Genomic DNA, 20,505 nt, shown 5'->3' with positions numbered 1-20,505 from the left:
ACAATTATCAGAGCTGAATTGACATAATGTTCTAGCATTTCAGTTATATCTCCCTGCTTGCACTTGCTTTTCAAAGCAAAACCAAAAATCCCAGCAAAACACAAATATCCCAAAAAACAAAAACCCTGTAATATTTCCCACAAAGGATTTCCAGAAGCTTTAGGCCCAAGCACCCACTCCAACCCTCACACTTGTCAAGGAAGGGAGGCAGCCTGTCTGTCCTACAAGCTCAGGACCCACTGGGCAGTGTGCTCACACTCGCAAAGCTACCACCGGAGTCTTGGATATGCTGGACCTGTTCCTAAAAGCACAAAGCAGTTCCTCCACTTTCTCTAAGGCCACACTTCCTTAGGCCACAGACTTTAAAGCCACTGTTTTCATCCCTCTGGTCACAGAATTTTCAAAAATAAACCCTCCAGAATCTGCCCAAACCCATGACCCATGTTCCTGAATGATCCACAATATACCCACATACATGTAAGCTTGAATACATCCTTTTAAGGTTCCCTGATGTACAAATGACTGGTAAAGGGTATGAGGCAGGAAGCGACAATATCATCCCTTTGCTCCAGAAATATATATTTCCCACCTATGGGGAGACGGCAGGTAAGATTTTCCTCATGAAATTTTAGAAGCACCAATCTTTGGACCAAAGAAAACTCATAATAACCTCCAAAGGAGGGCTGTTTGCACACATTTCATAGACCGTCATCACCAGTGACATCTGATATTTTCAATGGAACCAAAGGAATGCTAAGCAAGTCATAATTAACTATTTCCATATTCTAATTAGCATCTTCACACTTCAAATCACACCTACATCTTGAGCCTCAGACAAGTCGGTTCACATGTCTGAGCCTTTACTTTCTGGTTGCGTTTAAAATGGTACCAACATGGTTTTCGGAGTCTCCTACGGCCCATCTCTTGGTGAGCATTAATTAGCGTCTGCCGCGGGTGAGCTGACAGAGAGACTGTAAGCAGTACAGAGGAAATAGGAGGTTGGGCTGGCTCATTTCTTTAAATGCAAAAACCAAAGCAATTAGGCACAGCCGAATCCCAGCCAGAAAAAATAAACATCAAAAAGAGGTAATTTCTTCAACACTCTGCCTGCTGAAGGGTTTTCAAGCAGGCCTAATTTCAAAAGCGATTACACTTTAAAGGAAAAATTTCATGTCATCCAAGAAAGAAATCAAATACGGGAGACACCGAGTTTCTCAAATTAAAATTTCTAGTGCTGGTTTGGCGAGTCCCCATTTCCCTGAATCTAAGACACCAAACCCTATAACCTGCATGACAGGTGACATATCCCTAAGATGAGAAAAGAGCCCCAATTAAACTACGGCTTGCCAAAAGTTGTAAAATGCAGCCCAACACCCAGGCCCTTAAATTTTGGGAAAAAATGGCACACTTGAAGGATGAACTATGGTATTATTAACACTGCTGTAAAGAGAGGAAGAGGAATGGGTCAAACATTTCTTATGAGTATAGACCCAAAGCGTGAAGTCCATTTGTATTGTAAATACTGTTCACTGAGGTTCTAAAGGGAAAATATAAACCAGCTGACACTGACATGGTATATTGTTATGTCTTGACTAGTAATTTCCTACACTGGGTCCCCAAACTACCTATTGTGTATGCTGCCATGTTTGTGATTATCAAAGACATCGGGATATAAATTAGCAATGGAAAGACGAGCTACTCTTTTAAGCTACCAGAGCAGAGGCACAGATCTTCCACATAGGACCCACATCAGCTGCTTTGCACCATACAAATACCAAATTCCCCACCATCGCAGCTCATAGCAAGCTAGCAGACTTAACAGAGTTAGCTAGCAAACTTGGTTAAAGAAAGTATCTACTTTTCCCTTTCTAGAAGACAGAGCGTTCAATTTTGTGGTTCTAAGAAACATTTTTAAACCATAAATGAGGAATCATTAATATTAAAGTCACAGGCAACTGGTAAACAAGATAAAAAGATCTAGCATCAGCAAAGTCATCAGAATGCAATGTAAGTCTCGCGAGAGAACAGCTCAGGTCAGCTTCCTTTGCTCAAGCCTTATGAGAATAGCGCTAAGTTTTTCAACATGTCTTGTGGAAGGGAGGGTGATTTCTCTATTTGGGGGGTTACTAAGAGCTGATATTTCCCAAATCAAGATCATTTCCACTTTTTAACAACATCTTAGGGTGGGGTACCCATTTAGTCATGGATTCAGCAGCTACAGCCATTGAATATTAAGTTTTCTTTGTTTAGGTAGCTTCTCATAACACTCATATTGTTTCTAATCAGGCTATGGCATTAAAAACCTGACCTCACAGAGCTTACCCATGAAAACTGACCATGGCAGCCTTTCAGGAGTTCTCAAATTAGGCCTGACCACTGGGTTAGGGTCCTTCAAAATCAGCGCTGCTACTTAGAATACAGACTCTTCATCGTGTTTAACAAGAAAGCAACATGAAAAAAGAAATCAACCACAAAACCTACACCAACTATCTCTTCCAGATAGAAGCCTGTCCAAAAATTTCAACCAAATCCTCAAAAAAAAAAAAAAAAAAATTGTGAAAGCTTCACAACATCTCCTTTTAAACCAGATTTCTCTCAAGCATAATCACATCCTTCAGAAGCAAACAGGCCCAAAAGACGAAGGGAATTTTTCCATTTAATTTTAGGTTATAATGATGTTATAGTAACACTTCGAACCATCAATGATGAAAGGACTTTAGAGAAAGTGCCCCAGGAGGCAGTGTCTTTAAAGACCCAGACCCAGTCTAGCACTGCTGTAAATCTTACCTTCTGCGTGTTTGGCTTGATACAGCGAACAAAGAAAGGATTAGAGGAGCTTAGTGTCGCCATTAAGGAATGCAGAGAGTCCTAGTAGAAAGGAAAAAGTATATGTTGACTTAGTCTCTTACTATGCCATTCTTTCGATTTCTCATCATTTTAGGCAACGATCAGAAACAGGAATAAAAACCAATATCAACCATAGGATTAGTAAGAATTTTTATTTTTAACATTGTCATTGTAATATAAAATAAAGCCAAGATCCTACAATTCGTAGACATGATTTCACAGTATACAAAGCTCATTTGTCACTTCCTTGAAATAGTATCATTAGAAACAAAAATAAAAACATCGTGTTAACCAGGAAAAAAGCAACCCTAGGCTATTTCAATGTTGCATACAGAAAACCTGTTCTCTCCCCTCAGAGTTCTTTTTCTCCTAATTCATTATTTCCATCAAAATGACCGTCTCTACCAGAGTTCCACCATCTCTCAACTCTTACCCTCAAATCACCAGGCAGATCAGTGTTCTGTAATACTGCCTTTTTTTTTTTTTTTTTTTAAGATTTTTTGCTGTGGTGGTTGTGAAGAATTTTTAACATTTCCCAAAGCAGACACAGCTTGTAATAAGCACTCCTCACCGGCTTCAGCTCCTGGCCTATCTGGTTTCCTCGTCTGTGTACGTACTATGCCCACCTCTCACAGGAAGCAAATCCCAGACAGCACGTTAGGTCATCACGCAAGTATCAGGATGTGTTATCAAAGGCTACACACTGTCAAACACGTATGTAACCACTGTTACCATCATCCTAAAAAGCTTTAACAGGAATTCCTTAATACCAATTTTAAAAGCAGCAATTGTCTCCAATTTCATATTAAATCTTCAAGTATCTCAAATTTCATAATTTTTAAATGGTCTGTTCTCTGGGGCCCCTGGGTGGCTCAGCTGGTTAAGCGTCCGACCCTGGGTTTCAGCTCAGGTCATGATCTCAGGGTCGTGAGATCGAGTCCTGTGTTAGGATCCGTGCTCGGCCCAGAGTCTGCTTGAGGAGCCTCTCCTCCTGCTCCTCTCTCTGCACTCGGTCTCTCTCGAATGAATAAATTTTTTAAAAAAATGCTTCTTTAAATCAGAATGTAAATGAAGTTCTCATGTTGCAGCTGACGGGTCTTTCGGTCTCTTTTTTTTTCTTTTTCTTTTTTTTAAGATTTTATTTATTTATTTGACAGAGATCACAAGTAGGCAGAGAGGCAGGCAGAGAGAGAGGGGGAAGCAGGCTTCCTGCTGAGCAGAGAGCCCGATGCGGGGCTCGATCCTAGAACCCTGAGGTCATGACCCGAGCTGAAGGCAGAGGCCTAACCACTGAGCCACCCAGGCGCCCCTCTTTCGGTCTCTTTTAAACCACTGGTCTTCCCTCCATTTCTGGCTCTTTTTTCTTCTCATGATCTTGCGGATGACACTGGGTCTCTACAGCACTACTCTGAGGTGCTACTTCTCTGCTTCCAGAGCTTTAGGATTTCTCACAGATGACAAAATGGCGTCGCACACATGGCCCTTTGTGGCTTCTGGTATCGGTTTAACTCCATACGAACTTCCTGTCAGCTGGTCCCCTCTAGTCACAGTTTTCCAGGGACAGGACTCAATGCTCCTGTCTCAGGACCCCTTTCTCCTGCCTGGTCTCTCGACCCAGAAGGCCTGCCCACTCTCTGCCATTGCCTTGATTCCCAGAGCAATATGACTGGATAACCACGAAGCCTTCCAAGGCAACTCCAGGCAATGCTGCCCTGGAGGAAGGTAATGTCACAATTCCACCGGAAGGCGAAGAGTCTAGGTTATAGAGTCAGACAGGTTCGGCTCAGATCCTAGTTTCAGTCCTCAGAGGGACTGAAGGGGTTTCCATCTCTCTAAACCTCAGTTTCCTCATCTGTGAAATGGGGACCACACTACGCACTGAAAAGATTGCAGGAGAAACGAACAAGACCGCGTGCAGGAAGCAATTAGCCCAGGGACTGGCACATAATACATACACTACAAGGGGCAGCTCTTTTTTATTATAACCTACCTGGTTCGAACCCGCCCGTCATATCACACAATCCAGCACCGTCAGCAACACTGGTATGTCCCCGGCTCATGGCCAGCTGCCCTATAGGTCAGACCTCATGCAGAACCCCACCAGAGCCATCCTGCTCTGAAGAACTAAATGAAAGACCCTTTGAAGGCAGATTTAATAAATGTCTATAGACTGACATGCCTCCATTTCTCTTCATGTTGGGATCTGTTACTTGGGGCTGAAACAGAACAATTAAGTTTGGAAAATGGTCTTTGTATGCTCTATCTCTAAACTTTCTAAAATGGCCAAATATTTATTATTTATTTATTTATAAAGATCCTACTTCTTTATTTGACAGAGAGAGAGAGTCACAAGGAGGCAGAGAGGCAGGCAGAGAGAGAGGGGGAAGCAGGCTCCCTGCTGAGCAGAGAGCCCAATGCAGGGCTTGATCCCAGGACCCTGAGATCATGACCGGAGCTGAAGGCAGACTGGGCCAACCAGGTGCCCCCCAAATGGCCAAGAATTTAAAATGCAAAACGAACGGTCCTTATTTTCTCTGAATTCTGGGTCTCTGCACAAGGTAACTGACACTGATCTTATTTAAATATGCGGTCACTTGGTCCTTACTCCTAACTGCAATACTGTCAACGTATCTGGGAAAAGTACAAAAATCCAAACACAGAAAGAAATATGCTCTATATTCATCGGCGCCTTTAAATACAAATCAAAGTGATCCCACGTGGTCCATCATTCCTTCCACTTAGGATAAGTAGTTATTTGTTTTTAACAAGACAAAAAAAAAAAGTCTACACGTTTTCATGTGACTCAGAACAAGTGTATTTTGAAAGCACTGTCTGGTGCCAGAAAAGAAAAAAAATAAATAAACCAACACTTCCAGGGACCTCACATCCCCCCAGTTCCTGCTTTCAACTCCTAAAACCAGAGCAACCGTGGACTCCTGGAAGTCGGCAGCGAGACTAACCTTGAACTGTGAGCTGACTGTGGGCCGTCGGTGTTTGCTTCCACATTTCAAGGTATCCTGGTTATTGCGGCTTGAGACGTGTTCGAATAGGTCATAGATGAAGTCGAATCTGTGTGAGCAGAGAGCAGAAGGCCGTTACTGGTGCTGGATTACGGTCATATATCATGCCTGCTCCCACTGCAAGTGACCCACGGAGTCCAGGAAGAGCTGGGCAGCTTCCAAAAATTTCAAAGCCACCACTGCCAAAGAGCCTTACACGGGAAAAAAAAAAAAAAAATGTATCCACCTTCTGAGCCCTAGGGTCTTGCAGAAGAGAAGCGGACGGGGATAGAAGTGGCCCAGGGAGACAGGCCACCGAGGAGTGCTGCGCTCCCAAGGGCCACCTAAGTTCCTTGCAGCCTTGATGTCTCTGCCTGGAGGAGGGAGATGTTTCTGCACAACTCACACAGTGTCTCCCAGGCCCACCCGATTCACAGGGGGAAAGTGCTCACCTGCCGTGAAGCCCACGAGCGTTTTTATCCTGCCTCCAACCCTTCCAAGCTATGCGGCTCGGGAAGATGCTGGGCTTGGCTTCATTTTTCATTTGAGAAATGAGGGTAATTTTAGCATTAATGTTATTGCTAAAAAGTACTATGAAATTGCCACTACTAATAAAACGTAGGGCACCTGGGTGGCTCAGTGGGTTAAGCCTCTACCTTCAGCTCAGGTCATGATCTCAGGATCCTGGGATCGAGCCCGGCATCAGGCTCTCTGCTCAGCGGGGAGCCTGCTTCCTCCTCTCTCTCTGTCTGCCTCTCTGCCTACTTACGATCTCTCTGTCAAATAAATAAATGAAATCTTAAGAAAAAAAAAAAAAAGTAAAAGGCCTCTTGATAATTTCTTATCTTTCTAGCATAGAAGATGCTCCAGCTACGGACTGTGAAGTCAGGGGAAGGGCCGGTGGCTGCCCCGAGAGCAGGGAAGACTGGGCCAACCTCTGAGCGTCCCTCCCTCCCAACACAGAAGGTCAAGGCTGCTCTGCCACTTCTCTCTTTGCCCCCATTGCTTTTTCGCTTTTGTTCCAGGCTGCTATGTCGTGCTCTCCCTTTGAAGTTCTCGAACTGTGCTGTCAGCACTGTGGAGAAAAGCCTGGGTTCTGTTAAAATGTCACAGGTGTCAAAGGCAAAAGAGAGCAGAGCCAGCAACAGTCCAAACCTCTCACAGTTTTGCCGGGAGAAACCTGGACTGGAACAGGAACTTCTTTACTCCACTCACAAAACCCCTTTACGTGACCACAGAGGCGGCCAGTCAAACACCGCCCTGCTGACCTCCGCACCCGTGATCCTTCCACAGCCAGGGGCTTCTATTTAATGTCAAGGTCATTTTAAAATGTATTATTTAACATCTGACAACTACGAAATTGCTTTGATAGATAACATGCTATGGAATTTTTAAAACATCTACCACTATTATCATTTTTTTAACCTTGTTTTTTTTTTTAACTGAACTCTAGGGGCGCCTGGGTGGCTCAGTGGTTTAAAGCCTCTGCCTTCGGCTCAGGTCATGATCCCAGGGTCCTGGGATCGAGCCCCACATCGGGCTCTCTGCTCTGCAGGGAGCCTGCTTCCTCTTCTCTCTCTCTCTGCCTACTTGTGATCTCTGTCAAATAAATAAATTAAATTAAAAAAAAAAAATCTTTAAAAAAAAAAAAAAAAACCCTAAACTAAACTCTACCCTCAATGGAGGGCTCAAACTCAGGACCCTGAGTTCAAGAGTCACATGCTCTACTAACTGAGCCAGCGGGGTGCCCCTGAATATTGTCATTTCATAGATCCGAAAACTCATCTAAAAGTAAGAACAGCTCACAGTTCTGTAAACGGGAAATCTTCCCACAGGAGAGTTCAAACAAATCTCCATTATCTTCCAGTTCTAAGCTGCTAAACTGACATTGGGGATGGGCTTCCTTCACCCCAATTCACAGTTGTTGGTGTGACCACGTTGCCACCGACAGTTATATTCCTAACAGTCTTAGGGTTTTTAGTAACGGTGCTACTTCCCTTCCTTGGATGATAAAAATTCGTTTCTGTTACAGATTCACGCTGGATCTGAACCAAGTACCCACAGCTTCACCCCAAGCACTAACCTCCCCTTTCTCTCGCACACAGCCTCCTGCTTTAATCCTCACAAACAGACTAACCAGCTACTGATGTGACCGTGTGAATTTACAATTCATGAATGAACGTGTGACTTTGTCATCTTAGTGGACTTAACACTTGCTGATTTTTTCTGACATCCCTTAAACTAGAGACAGATGGGTCTAACAGACCCAAGGCTGAAACCAATTTGACACGGAGCTCTAAGCTTGTTGTGAAGAAAGGACGTCATCCTGCTTAAGATCTTGGGTTCTGGAGCCCAGCAGAGCAAATCAAAAACTAGCTGTGGGCTCTTGGGCAAGACACCCCACGGCTCCAAGAATCGGTTCATCTCCACACCAGGATTAATAGTCTCTAACTCACAGACCCACACGCTGTGCTTAGAGCACCTCACTGAATGGTCATCACAACGACTCGCATTTCTTTCTATATCTCAGTCATTTAATTAATGAAGTATTGCCCATGAAAGGAGATAATAAACCAAGTTGCTTCCACATTAATTTTTTCTATACTTGTAAATCAAAAGCACTTGCACATATAATACTTTGCTTGCTAAGGATGTCTTGGGGAGACTGACATACCGGCTTTCTCTTAGCAAGTTGAGAAGATCATCTCTAAAAGTGTCTCTGTTCTTCTCCAAGATGCCCCGAACATCATACTGAACCTGGTTTTTACAAAAAACAAACGAGAAATGGTACAACTGATCAAAAGAACAACTTCAGGTCATAGCATCTCCCCTAAGGGCCGGCCCCATGAAGAGAAGTCATTTTGGCACATTTACGACTGGCTTCTGAAATTACTGTTTGTCTAAATACCAAATGGGCAAATATCACTAAGGATCTTAATTAGGAAGTTACCTCTCCAGCATAGTGTTTCACTCCGAAGTGGTTGACCGCAACTCTGGGCTTCACGTAGAAGTGGTTATTCTAATAAAGAAACAAATACAAATGCCTAATTTCACTTACTGATTTGCACTGACTTCCCGAGAGAACTCACTACAACAGATGGTGAAAATAATTTGAAAAACCCACCACGCATCAGAGGCTGAGGTCAGAGCATGTGACACACTTTATCAAAACCATGTGGATCTTGTCTGTTGTCGCAGAAGTGAGGTTAAATTCTATACTCATCAACTAAATGTGGGCACGTTCTGATGAGTAGCCCTAAGTCTATCCCTTTAACTTATTTCAATGTAGTTCCAGCGACTGGGGAAGAGAGCTTTGGTTTGAGAAAAAATTATGTGTGCGGGGGCGCCTGGGGAGCTCAGTGGGTTAAGCCTCTGCCCTCAGCTCTGGTCATGATCTTGGGTCCTGGGATCGAGCCCTACATTGGGCTCTCTGTTCAGCGGGAGCCTGCTTCCCCACCACCACCAACTCACCCCCCGCCACCCGGCTGCTTGTGATCGCTGTCAAATAAAAAAAAATCTTAAAAAAAAAAAATGTACATGTGTGAAGCACCGCGGAGCCAAGAGTACTGAAATATCTTATGTGTAATCTGATCTACAGATCTGCTACTCAGCCATAATCAAGAATTGGCAAGTTTTAACATACAGCATGTTGATTGTGTAACTTCTCCAATAAGGTGCTGTCTGTGGCTTGAGGAAAATGGCTTTCTTCATTGATAAGGGCTAGAAGACCAAGTTTCTAGAAGACAGAGAAAAAGTGAAATGAATTAAAAGTTGAATGCCTCAAAATATTTCAGAGCCCCCTTCCCCCTCTCTCAAGTGTCTAACATTAAAGGAAAAGGCAGAGCATTTCTTGGCTTAAAAAAATTCAGAAAGATACTAGGAAGACATCCAACAAATTTAGTTCCATAGAAATAGGGAGTTCAACCAGACAATAGGTTTGAGGAAGCCAAGTATTTAAATTCAACCTTGCACATTTGCATGTATGTTTCCAAATGGTCCATTGTGTTCTAAACATTCACATCTTTGATGTGCATGTTCGCACAAGTGATTTGGTTCCCATAAATATGAATCAGCCCAGCGAGACACCCTTGGGACTGCTACAATGCTTCAACAATGTTACCTTCTCAATTAGGTCCAAGCATTCACCATTGTCTATCCAGTCAATGTCTTCCCACACCAATCCCTCCCTGTAGCAAGATTTAAAAGGGCTAAGTTATAATAAAATAGAGCTTTAAAACTACCTAATTCAGTGGCTCATTTTTTAAAAAAAACTTTTGAAGTGGAATTTTATGAGTGCTTACCTGCTATACTCTAGTTGTTCCAGAGAAAAAATATGCTTGTTGAAATATTCCTGAAGTTTCTCGTTTGCATAGTTTATATTGAACTGCTCGAAGTGATTAACCTAAAGGTGGGGGGAACAGGAAACCATTGAACAGGTATCTTTCATGCCCTTACTAATATATATACAGGTGAAGAAAAGAAAAAAAAATCTGAAGAGAAATAGATCAGTATTTATTCGAAGAGATTCACTCCCAATCAGCCAGTTAGTGACAGAGAAGAATTCATGCCTCCCACTCATCCGAAGCATACCTCAAAGTTTTCGAATCCAAAGATGTCAAGAATGCCAATGGATTTAAAGTCATCTTTGCCTTTGATCCGGCTGTTAATTTTCTTAATCACCCACTCAAAGCAGCGTGCATAAAGTGCCATGGCCAAGGAGTCCCGGCTGTCTTCCGCCTGTGGGAGAGGAGATCGGTGACCGTCTCCCACGGACCACGGGCTGCCCAGGCAGCAAGTCCATCCCTGTCCCCCTCGAAGACACACGCACTGAACATGAGTAACACTGTGCACCTGATACCGAGTCGATCAGTTTCATCTAGGAAAACCCAGGTGTCTGAAGAAGGGAGCTCACTCACTCACTCTCCAGTAGGATTCCCTAGGACCCTCTTTAAATACCAGGCTCTCATCTGAACCAGCATATGCACGGCTTCGAATGTTACCAGGCTTAAGACAACAATTAAGGCCTGAGTTTTCTTAGGATCCTCTTCGCAGAAGCTACTTTTTAAGATATTTTTATTTATTTGAGAGAGCAAGAGAGAGAGAGAGCATGAACGGAGTGAGGGGCAGAGGGAGAGGTCGCCTCCCCACTGAGCAGGGAGCCCGATACGGGCTCAATCTCGGGATTCTGGGATCACAACCTGAGCTGAAGGTAGGCGCTTAACCGACTGAGCCACCCGGGCGCTCCTCATAGTCTACTTTGTACACAGAAAAAATGTCTTCTTGGTACGGCTAGCATGTGTACTCACTGACATTAGATGGGCTGGCGCACATAACTGGCTCAAGGCAGGAGCAGAAGCAAAACTACTTCTGCGCAAGTAACAACAATAAATTACAATAGCTCCCGTTTATTTAGTACTTAAGTAACTGGTGTATATTTACTATTATCCTTACAAGAATCTATGAATTAGGTATGAAAATCATCCCTGTCTTACGGAGGAGGAAACACACACAACCCACGCACTCCCCAAGAACAGAAAGTAGCGTGTGGGGACTGGCACGCCCCAGACCCAGCCGGCTCGGAAACTCGGCTGCGCTACGCGGGAGCAAACGAACACCTGTCTCCTCCCTTCGGCGGGGGGATCTGCTCTCTCTTGATCGCGAACCCAACTCATCTGAGCGGTTTGGTGTGGTCACTGATTTGAATCCAAGCCATGAATCTGAACACGGAGGACTGTCCTCTGAACCGCGCTCGGAGGGCCGAGGGCACGCACCTGTTGGACGGTGAGAGGCGTCAGGATCTCCTCGCCCCTCAGGAACATGGATCGCTGCGTCAGGGCATCTGTGAGCTGCGCGGAATCCAGCCCCAGCAGCTCCGCGGACCTGCCCAAGGCTGGAGACGAAGGACGAGGGGAAAGAACAAAACGAAGGGGCATTGAGCCCAGAAGGAACGGGCCCCGGGACCCCAGAGCCAGCTCCGCACAGCGATACATTAAAGCAGAGAACGTTCCTCGACCCCTCGGTAGAATTTACAGAGCCACATTCTGTTGTAAGTCATTCACTCCCTTAATGGGTCTCAGGCTCGGAGCAGAGAACCTGATGTTGGACCAAGTGTGGTCCTGAGACCCTGAGGCAGGCGCGACCCAAGACCTGCCAGGGGCTTGGGAGGTCGTAACTGTTTTCTGTGACACTAATGGGTCCTTGGCTATTTTACTCTCATTTACTCTCATTCCCTTACCACGACACAGGAGTTTCCTAGTGCTACATGACGTGTGCTCTCTCCACAATGAATGCAGAAGCAGATAAGAGAACCCAGCTGTCCTCCGCAACATCTGATATTTTAAAAGTCAGGAAAAATGTAAGACAATCTCACTCCTTTTTTAAGATTTTATTTATCTGAGAGAGAGAGAGAGAGAGAAAGAAAGAGCACAAGCAGCAGGAGTGGCAGAGGGAGAAGTAGGCTCCCCGCTGAGCAAGGAGCCCAAGGCGGGACTTGATCCCAGGACCCAGAGATCATGACCTGAGCTGAAGGGAGACACTTAACTGACTGAGCCACCTGGGGCCCTACAATGTCACTCTTCTCACAGATTTTTTTTTTTTAAATTTGTTTTGAAGACAGTCTTTTAAATAAAAAATAGGATTACTTTAATATGCAATGGGTTTTTATGGTTATTTCAAAATTAATTAGTTTTTGTTTTGTTTTGTTTTTCTTTTCACAACACCTCAGTTGATTTCTAAAGCAGTAACATGAACAGACATGACCCACAAAAACAATAGCTCTTTGGAGTTCTCTATGGTTTCAAGATGACTCAGAGGTGCTGGGACCAAATGTCTCAGAACCGCTGACCTACAGCCCTGTCCTCGCCTCGAGCCATTTCAAACTTTACCGCATCCAACCCCCAAGGTTTCATGCCCTACACACTGCTTCCATCGGGAAAGTTCCAAAAAGGACAACTGACATGGCAATGTGCGTGTTAATTTTTAGTCTTGACAACACATCAGTGAGGCACTTTATAGATGAGAAATCACTAGTGTTGGGGGATACGTAACTCCAGGAACTAGCCCGTGACAGAGCTGGAGTGTGGACAGCATTTCCGCTCAAGAACGGTCTTCTCCAGGCCACCACGTCACCACTCAAGAACTATGCGAAAGAAAGCAACACGGCACCCCTGACCCCTGACATTTTTCTGTATCTAATCTTCGTTGCTCATATTTCTTTATTGGGTCCATTTTCCTCCTCCCTTGCTAAGAATGAGAACACGGCCACCATCCCCTGCAGGAATCGCTCGACAAAGGCTTGGACCCTTTCTTAGCTGCCGGTTCCCATCAATTACAAAGTACTCCAGGTCGCTGGCCAGGGTCAGAAAGCTCTTTCTGCGAAAGGCCAGACAGTAAATATTTTAGGTCTAAGATCCCTATGAGGAAAAAGCCAAGGAAGGGAGGCAGGGAGGGGCCATCTTACCTGTTTTGAAGGACACTTGGGCCCCCCCCGCGGTGATAAATTCTATGTTCCCCAGATGTAACACACCAGCCAGCAACCTCAACACCTCCCGAACTTCTTCTTTGCTGAACTGCATCACTTCCATTGCCGTCTGGAAGAAAAGCAATGTATTTGAGTTTTGTTGTTTTTCTCCCATATTAAAGAAAATGAAAAACCCATTACTGAGTAAAATTGTTAGGTATTGTTCGAAAGGCAGGTATTGGTCTAAAGGCAAGAAAACAAGAAATAGATTCATAACTCGTTGCTTCTAAATGATAAAGATTTGCAAAGGCACCCATAAAAGAAAGCGATATTAAGGAAGAACTGTGGAATGAGGAGAGGTCATCCAATCAGTGACATAAAGTGAGACATCTGCCTTATTAGGTCCAGGCCAGCCAGTACACACAGGCGAACTACCCGAGAGTCACGGTAATGACAGTGAGAAGGGGAAGGCTTCACGGGACTGCTCCAGTGTAAATTTCGGGGCCTTTCCTTAATGATGAAATGCAGTAGCGATCCAAGCCAGACGTATAAAATTCTCTATTAGGAACTTCCATTGTGATTAAGAGGCCATATCCTTGTCAAGAAAAAAAGCATCCCCGCCCCCAACTGAGCACAGAATTGTTGGTAATACCAATGAAAATGACCTACCAAGAGCACGCGGGCCCACAATGTAATAATCGTGACAACGACAATCGCTTCAGGGGGTTAGGAAGGAAACCGCGCGCCACTCTGAAGTAGTGGAAAAGGAAACAACTGGGGATTTAAAATGTGGAAAGTTTAACTTCCTTACAAGGAAAAAACAAAACTGAAATGAAAGAAACAATAGGCAGCACAACAATTCAAAAATTATAAGGGAAGGAGCAATAGCTTGGCCATAATAAAAGATGCACGAACAACAGAAATAAAATGGGCATTTCTTAGAGGAGCATACGCAAATCCTTCCCAGAGGTAAAACATGTACAAATCAAAGAAAATCTGAGATCGCTTCTATTAAATTAGCAAAACACTTGTGAATGAGAAACCTAAAACTGGAGAAACTGGGACATTAATGCACTGGTCACTGGTGCCATAAGTTACTATAATCTTTTTGGAAAACAAGCTTACATGACAGTATTGTGTTGGTCATGCATGTACATAAACGTACAATGTTCAGAGAGGGTAACTTTTAACAGGGCTGCACAACCAAGGTTCAAATTCAGCCTCAATGATCCTAGAATTCACAAGCTTATTATCCAGCCAATGTTGTCACTTTCTAAAAAAGAAAAAAAGCAATCTTCTGTAATCTTTATAACTTCCATGGTGGAAAATTATTCCAAGGAAAATCTCAACAGAAAAGGAAGTTCTATGAAATATTCACTGCAGTGTTTGAGTAACACGTCAAGAAAAAGTCTAACTATCTTCTAATCAAACAAGTCAAATACAGCAATAGTTGAGAATAACTCAATAGCTTAGAATAGTGTACACTTTGTAAATGGAATTATGATCATCCAGAAACATGATTAATACAGCTTTATATAAAAAGCTAAAAATTATGTTATTGTTGGGGTGTCTGGCTAAACCATGGGACTCTTAATCTTGGGAGTCATGAGGTGGGTGTCAAAATGACTTAAAAAAAATAAATAAAACCACTTTATCAGGGGCGCCTGGGTGGCTCAGTGGGTTAAAGCCTCTGCCTTCGGCTCAGGTCTTGATCCCAGAGTCTTGGGATCGAGCCCCACATCGGGCTCTTTGCTCAGCGGGGAGCCTGCTTCCTCCTCTCTCTCTGCCTGCCTCTCTGCCTACTTGTGATCTCTGTCTGTCAAATAAATAAATAAAATCTTTAAAAAAAAAAAAAACACTTTATCAGTCAACTTTTTAAAAATTTTATTTTTGTAACTTTTTTTAAAGTAATCTCTACACTCAGTATGGGACTCGAACTTACAACCTTAAGATCAACAGTTGGATGCTCTACCAAACGAGCCAGCCAGGAATCCCATAAGGAAAACCAGGCTGGGAAATAAATATACTGTACCGAAAATAGTTGCGTTGTTAGTGTTGGAAAAAAATAATGTTCCATCATGTCTTTTAATATTTTGACAATATTTTTACAACACTAATGGGTGAATGGATAAACAAATCATATGGTATGCCTACTAATGGAATACCACTCACTAGAAAAGGAATGAACTGTGTTACGTATGATGTAGGTGAGTAAAAGGAGCTAGACAGGAGAATACCCCATATGATTTTATCTACAAGCACCTCTATAAGAGACAAATCTATTGATTTACTCCTGAGAACAGATCAGTGGTTTCCCAGGAGTAGGGTGGCTGGGAAGGGCCAAAGGAACTTTAGGAATAAAGATTAACCTTTTATTTTGATTGTGGGTGTGGGTACACAGGTAAGTAAATTCAAAATCCATTAAGATGTATACTTCAACTGGTAGCCTTTTATTATAGATACACTGCATTTCAATAAATCTGGTTACAAATAATAAAAACACCATGAATTATTTAATCAGGGGTGAGAAGACTCATTTCATGGGTGCAAACAGAAATTGACACAAAGGGTAAGAACTATTAGTCAAGTGCTTACCCATTAAAAAACATGGAAAAATAATAACTTGAATTTATTTATTTTGAAAGTTAAACGTAAAAAATAGTTAAGAAATACAGAATAAGGGGTGCCTGGATGTCTCAGTCATTAAGTATCTGCCTTCGGCTCAGGTCATGATCCTGGAGCACCGAGATCGAGCCCCACATCAGGTTCCTTGCTCTGTGGGGAGCCTGCTTCTCCCTCTTTCACTCCCCCTGCTTGTGTTCCCTGTCTCTCTGTGTCAAATACATAAATAAAATCTTTTTTTTTTTTTAAAGATTTTTAAAATGTATTTGAAAGAGATCACATGCAGGCAGAGAGGCAGGCAGAGAGAAAGAGGGGGAAGCAGGCTCCCTGCTGAGTAGAGAGCCCGACGTGGGGCTCAATCCCAGGACCCTGAGATCATGATCTGAGCCGAAGGCAGACTTGTAACCCACTGAGCCACCCAGGTGCCCCCATAAATAAAATCTTAAAAACACAAAATAAAACAGATTAATTTCTTATTCTTAAAATGGCAGTAAGGAACAAATCAAAGAGCAAAATAATTATAAAGCACCTATGCTGTATAAAAGGCCATACTTTCCCTCTCGACAATTCAAGTTTTCCTTCCACAAGATGTATTCAACACTAACTTACGAAAATCTTAGCGCACAGAATGATCACAGAAATGGGATCCTTCAATGTTTAAGTCAACTACCTGGACTTTTATATAATACTAAATGGCAATAAGAAAAAATAAGACAAGAAATTAATAAGATAAGAAAAATAAGACAAGAAAAAAAAAAGAGGTTTGCAGTGCCAGAAAATGTCAAGCTATCAAATGAAAACTATCATAAAAGGCCTGATGAAAATAGTCTTGGCTAAGTTCTTAAAACACACACCAAAGTCATACGTGGAGAGAGAAAGCAAACATAAAATGTGCTTACTGTGTTGATAAATTTGACTGTTGTCGATCTAACTGTAAGTGAATTAGGAGCGTGGTGAGAAGCAGTAACTACATTAATCAGACCGCGGGGTAATTTAAAGGCTGCCCCAGTCGCCAGCAGTGTGGGTATGAGCGCTGGAACTGCCCCCAAGAGCCTCTCTCTCTCCAGTTGCAATCTCCACCCCTGCGGCAAGAGTAGCCCCTTCAAAGCTTATTATCATTATCTTATTTTCTCAAGGATATGGCTCCAAGACTTAAACATGGTGGGGAATTCTCACTAGTTTGGAAGCACTGAACAGCAATTTAGTTATAATAAAACCAGCAAAAGTTAAAATATTTTCAATAAAGCCCTTATTAGGTACATTTAAAAAAATAAATAAATAAAAGGTGTTTGGGAAAATGAGGGTGGGCAGGGGGAAAGGAAAAGGATGACAAATATGTGATCTGGTCCCAACGGTTAAGGACCAAAGGAAGCCAGGTTCATCGCACTAGAAAGTAATAGAAAAGAGGGGCAAATTTCAGGTGCTTTACTCCCAAAAGGTACCCCTGCTTAGGGTCTCAGGCAGTTGACTGTGAGGGTAAAGGTACCATTCAAGGCAAAGGGACCACGGACGAACCTTGAACAAATGGTGTCACCAATACAGCGGAGAAGAGGCTATTCTGGGCATAGAGAATTGCACGTAAACAGTCTGATAATAATTCACTGTGGTGTGATATTGGGCAATATTCTGTCATTTTATAATGTAAAATTTTTTATGCTCCCAAGTTCTCCACCACTGAAAGAGACTGGGGTTTCCATGCTTGGCAAAATTGAAGTTTAAAGTCAGCCCTTTAAGTCTTAACAAAATCTGACTCGTGTGGAATGAATTTATGCATACAGACACATGGGCTCACTCCATTAAAAAACCCAAGGATATACCCAGTAAGGCCGATACGGTCCAGAAACCCCAGTCCTGGTCCACAGCCAGGCATGCTGTAAACATTCAACACTTGTGGAGTAAGAGAATCTGAAACAATTATCATCCCAGAACTCCTGTTACTTCACACACATTTCATCAGCCATCATTCTGGTGGCTCAACTGCAGCAACTCTATTGACTTGAAATAGCTTGCATCCTGGGGCGCCGGGGTGGCTCTGTGGGTTAAAGCCTCTGCCTTTGGTTCAGCTCATGATCTTAGAGTCCTGGGATGGAGCCCCACATGGGCTCTCTGCTCAGCGGGGAGCCTGCTTCCCCCCACTCCTGCCCCGCACCCTGCCTGCCTCTCTGCCTACTTGTGATCTCTATCAAATAAAAACAGAATCTCTAAAAGCTGCCCCCCCAAAATAATAATAAAGAGAAAAGAAATTAAAAAAAAAAAAAAAAAAAAAGAAAGAAATAGCTTACATCCTGACCAAACAATTCCTAGGGCAACTTCAAAGGTTGCATAAAAGCATGGCTATGAAATTCAGCATAAATTCACAGAGTCTGCACCAGGAAGAAACAGGTTCTCTAAAGCTGCCCAACATACTTAACAGGCACTCATTTAACATCAAGTGGTAGCAAAGATGAACTCTAAGAATATATAAAGTGAATTCTCAATAAAATAAGCAAAATTCTTAAAAGAAGAATATAAGAGTATACTAACATTGTAGTTGATCATTTTAGTAGCTAAAAATGAACTCTAGAAACGACATTTTCATACATAATTCACAGAAATAATTTCTATGAACATTTCAACATATTCTGCAAACAAATACCCTCCAGCCTTAATGGAATGTGGTCCTTTCCCTTCCTTTGATCCCAAAACCTCTGGGAAAAGAAGCTGTAGAAACCTGAGATACGAAGACACAAATTTACATGGTATTTGATTTTGAAGGAAAATACTGAAAGACAAGTTACATTAAAAACAGCAGTACAGGGGCACGTGGGTGGCTCTACCCACAGCTCAGGTCATGATCTCAGGGTCCTGAGATTGCACCCCACATCAGCTCTCTGCTCATCAGGGAGCCTGCTTCCTCCTCTCTCTCTCTCTCTGCCTGCCTCCCTGCCTACTTGTGATCTCTATCCAACAACAACAACAACAACAACAACAACAACAACAACAACAAAATATATATATATATATATATATATATATATATATATATATATATATATATATATACAAAAAACAAAAAAACCACAGCAGTACAATATGGTTCATCTTTTCTCCTTCTTCAGCAGAATACCGGGATTATATGTGGCTTATTTACCACAGTTTCCTTGGTGCCTAGAACAGTGCCTGACACAGAGCAGTTGCTCAAACATGTTGAATACAAAAGACCAAATTCAGCCTGAAGCGCTCAGCATCTCTTTTCACCATCCCTGTGTTCCTCCTGGTTACAGAGTACCCGCGTTAGGCAGAACAATGGGCTGGCTGGTACCGACAGAATACTTATGATTGTAGAAATTACGATTTTAGGAATGTAATTATAATTATATAATCATTAAAGCTGTAATATATAATACAGGATATAAACATATAACATAGAATGATAAAATCCTAGAATTCTGCCTCATGAGATAACATTTTTTGGTATATTTTTTTAATCCCACAATTTTTTTTGCATATAATTACTATATCGATCATCATAGATCCTAAATTATACACGATATGCTTTTTTAATAAAAGGATTATCAAGTGTTGCAGCTTATCTCCCTCAATTATAAAATAACCAAGTTTTTCCATAGAATTAAATATATTTGAGCATATGTTTTGCTTGCTGTAATAGACGTAATTTTATGGTATAACAAATTACTTAAGCCATTCCCCAATTTATGGTACTTGCAGGTTAAGGTAAAGGGAGAAAAAAAAAATGAAGGGAGAAAATTACTTTTTATAGAAAAAAGTATTTTTCCTCCTTTCTGAAAAGGTGCACATTTTTCTTTTCTGACTGTGTTGCTTAGAACTTCTAGAAGGTTAAATAATAAAAACTACATGTTCCTGATTTTAATACAGAGCAGCTAGGTTTTCATTACCATTTCTAATAAGTTTACACTAAAAAGTAATCACAAATAATTAAGAATCTATAAATGGAACACTTGTAAGCTTGTTGTGTACCTCAATTTCATGTACAAATTTTCTTCCTTTCTCCATACTTTTTCAACGTAAGATCAGATTTTAAATGCCAAAGCCTACTCTTTCAACTTAATAATAAAAGCCAGCTATCAATGAAAGCAAGGCAAGCCCCGAAAGTCTACCCGTAGGCTAGCAAAAGTAACAAATAATTCTGAAGCAGAAAATAAAGGGCCAAGAGGAAAGCAGAGGCAAGCGGACAGAGTGACTTCTCCACTGCTCTCAGGACAAGGGGAGGACCCAATGCCCAGTGCACCCTAGTGGCCAGCGAGCTAATGAGTAGGAGACCTGCTCCTTTTGGACTGTTAGGAGTCTGTCTCCTGCCACAAACAATGTCCTTCCATCACAAAGCATTGTTCTCCGGTTTCAAGAAAGAAGTTAAAAAAAAAAAAAAACCTAGGAAAAAAAAATCCCGTCTTGCCTTTTTTATCAAACGTGAGTTTTCATATTTATTCTAATACACAGTAAAGATAATACTTAATGAATTGAAACAGAGAGAAAGTCTGAGTAGTGATAGGAAGCCAGGGGCAAAACAAGATTGGGAAAGGAAATTTAAAATACTTAAACATTTCATAAAATCCGACT

The 20,505-nt window shown here is 42.3% G+C and overlaps 1 protein-coding gene across 2 annotated transcripts in view; it reads right to left on the bottom strand.

The window, feature by feature from the left end:
* Positions 1-20,505, bottom strand: part of LOC309861324 (unconventional myosin-X) — a 92,112-nt gene that overhangs the window by 68,873 nt on the left and 2,734 nt on the right. For both annotated transcript variants that reach the window (XM_082724124.1, XM_082724125.1), the window contains exons 3-12: positions 13,306-13,435; positions 11,618-11,736; positions 10,437-10,583; positions 10,148-10,248; positions 9,967-10,033; positions 9,490-9,582; positions 8,797-8,865; positions 8,521-8,603; positions 5,808-5,916; positions 2,788-2,868 (exon numbers count right to left, since the gene is read on the bottom strand). In XM_082724124.1, coding sequence (XP_082580250.1) covers positions 2,788-2,868; positions 5,808-5,916; positions 8,521-8,603; positions 8,797-8,865; positions 9,490-9,582; positions 9,967-10,033; positions 10,148-10,248; positions 10,437-10,583; positions 11,618-11,736; positions 13,306-13,429 — 993 coding nt within the window. In that variant the 5' untranslated portion in view covers positions 13,430-13,435. The remainder of the gene's footprint in view (positions 1-2,787; positions 2,869-5,807; positions 5,917-8,520; positions 8,604-8,796; positions 8,866-9,489; positions 9,583-9,966; positions 10,034-10,147; positions 10,249-10,436; positions 10,584-11,617; positions 11,737-13,305; positions 13,436-20,505) is intronic.

This window comes from Mustela nivalis (genome assembly GCF_964662115.1).
Source record: "Mustela nivalis genome assembly, chromosome: 3".
Classification (NCBI taxonomy): Eukaryota; Metazoa; Chordata; class Mammalia; order Carnivora; family Mustelidae; genus Mustela; species Mustela nivalis.
This window is presented reverse-complemented; position numbering and strand designations above follow the sequence as displayed.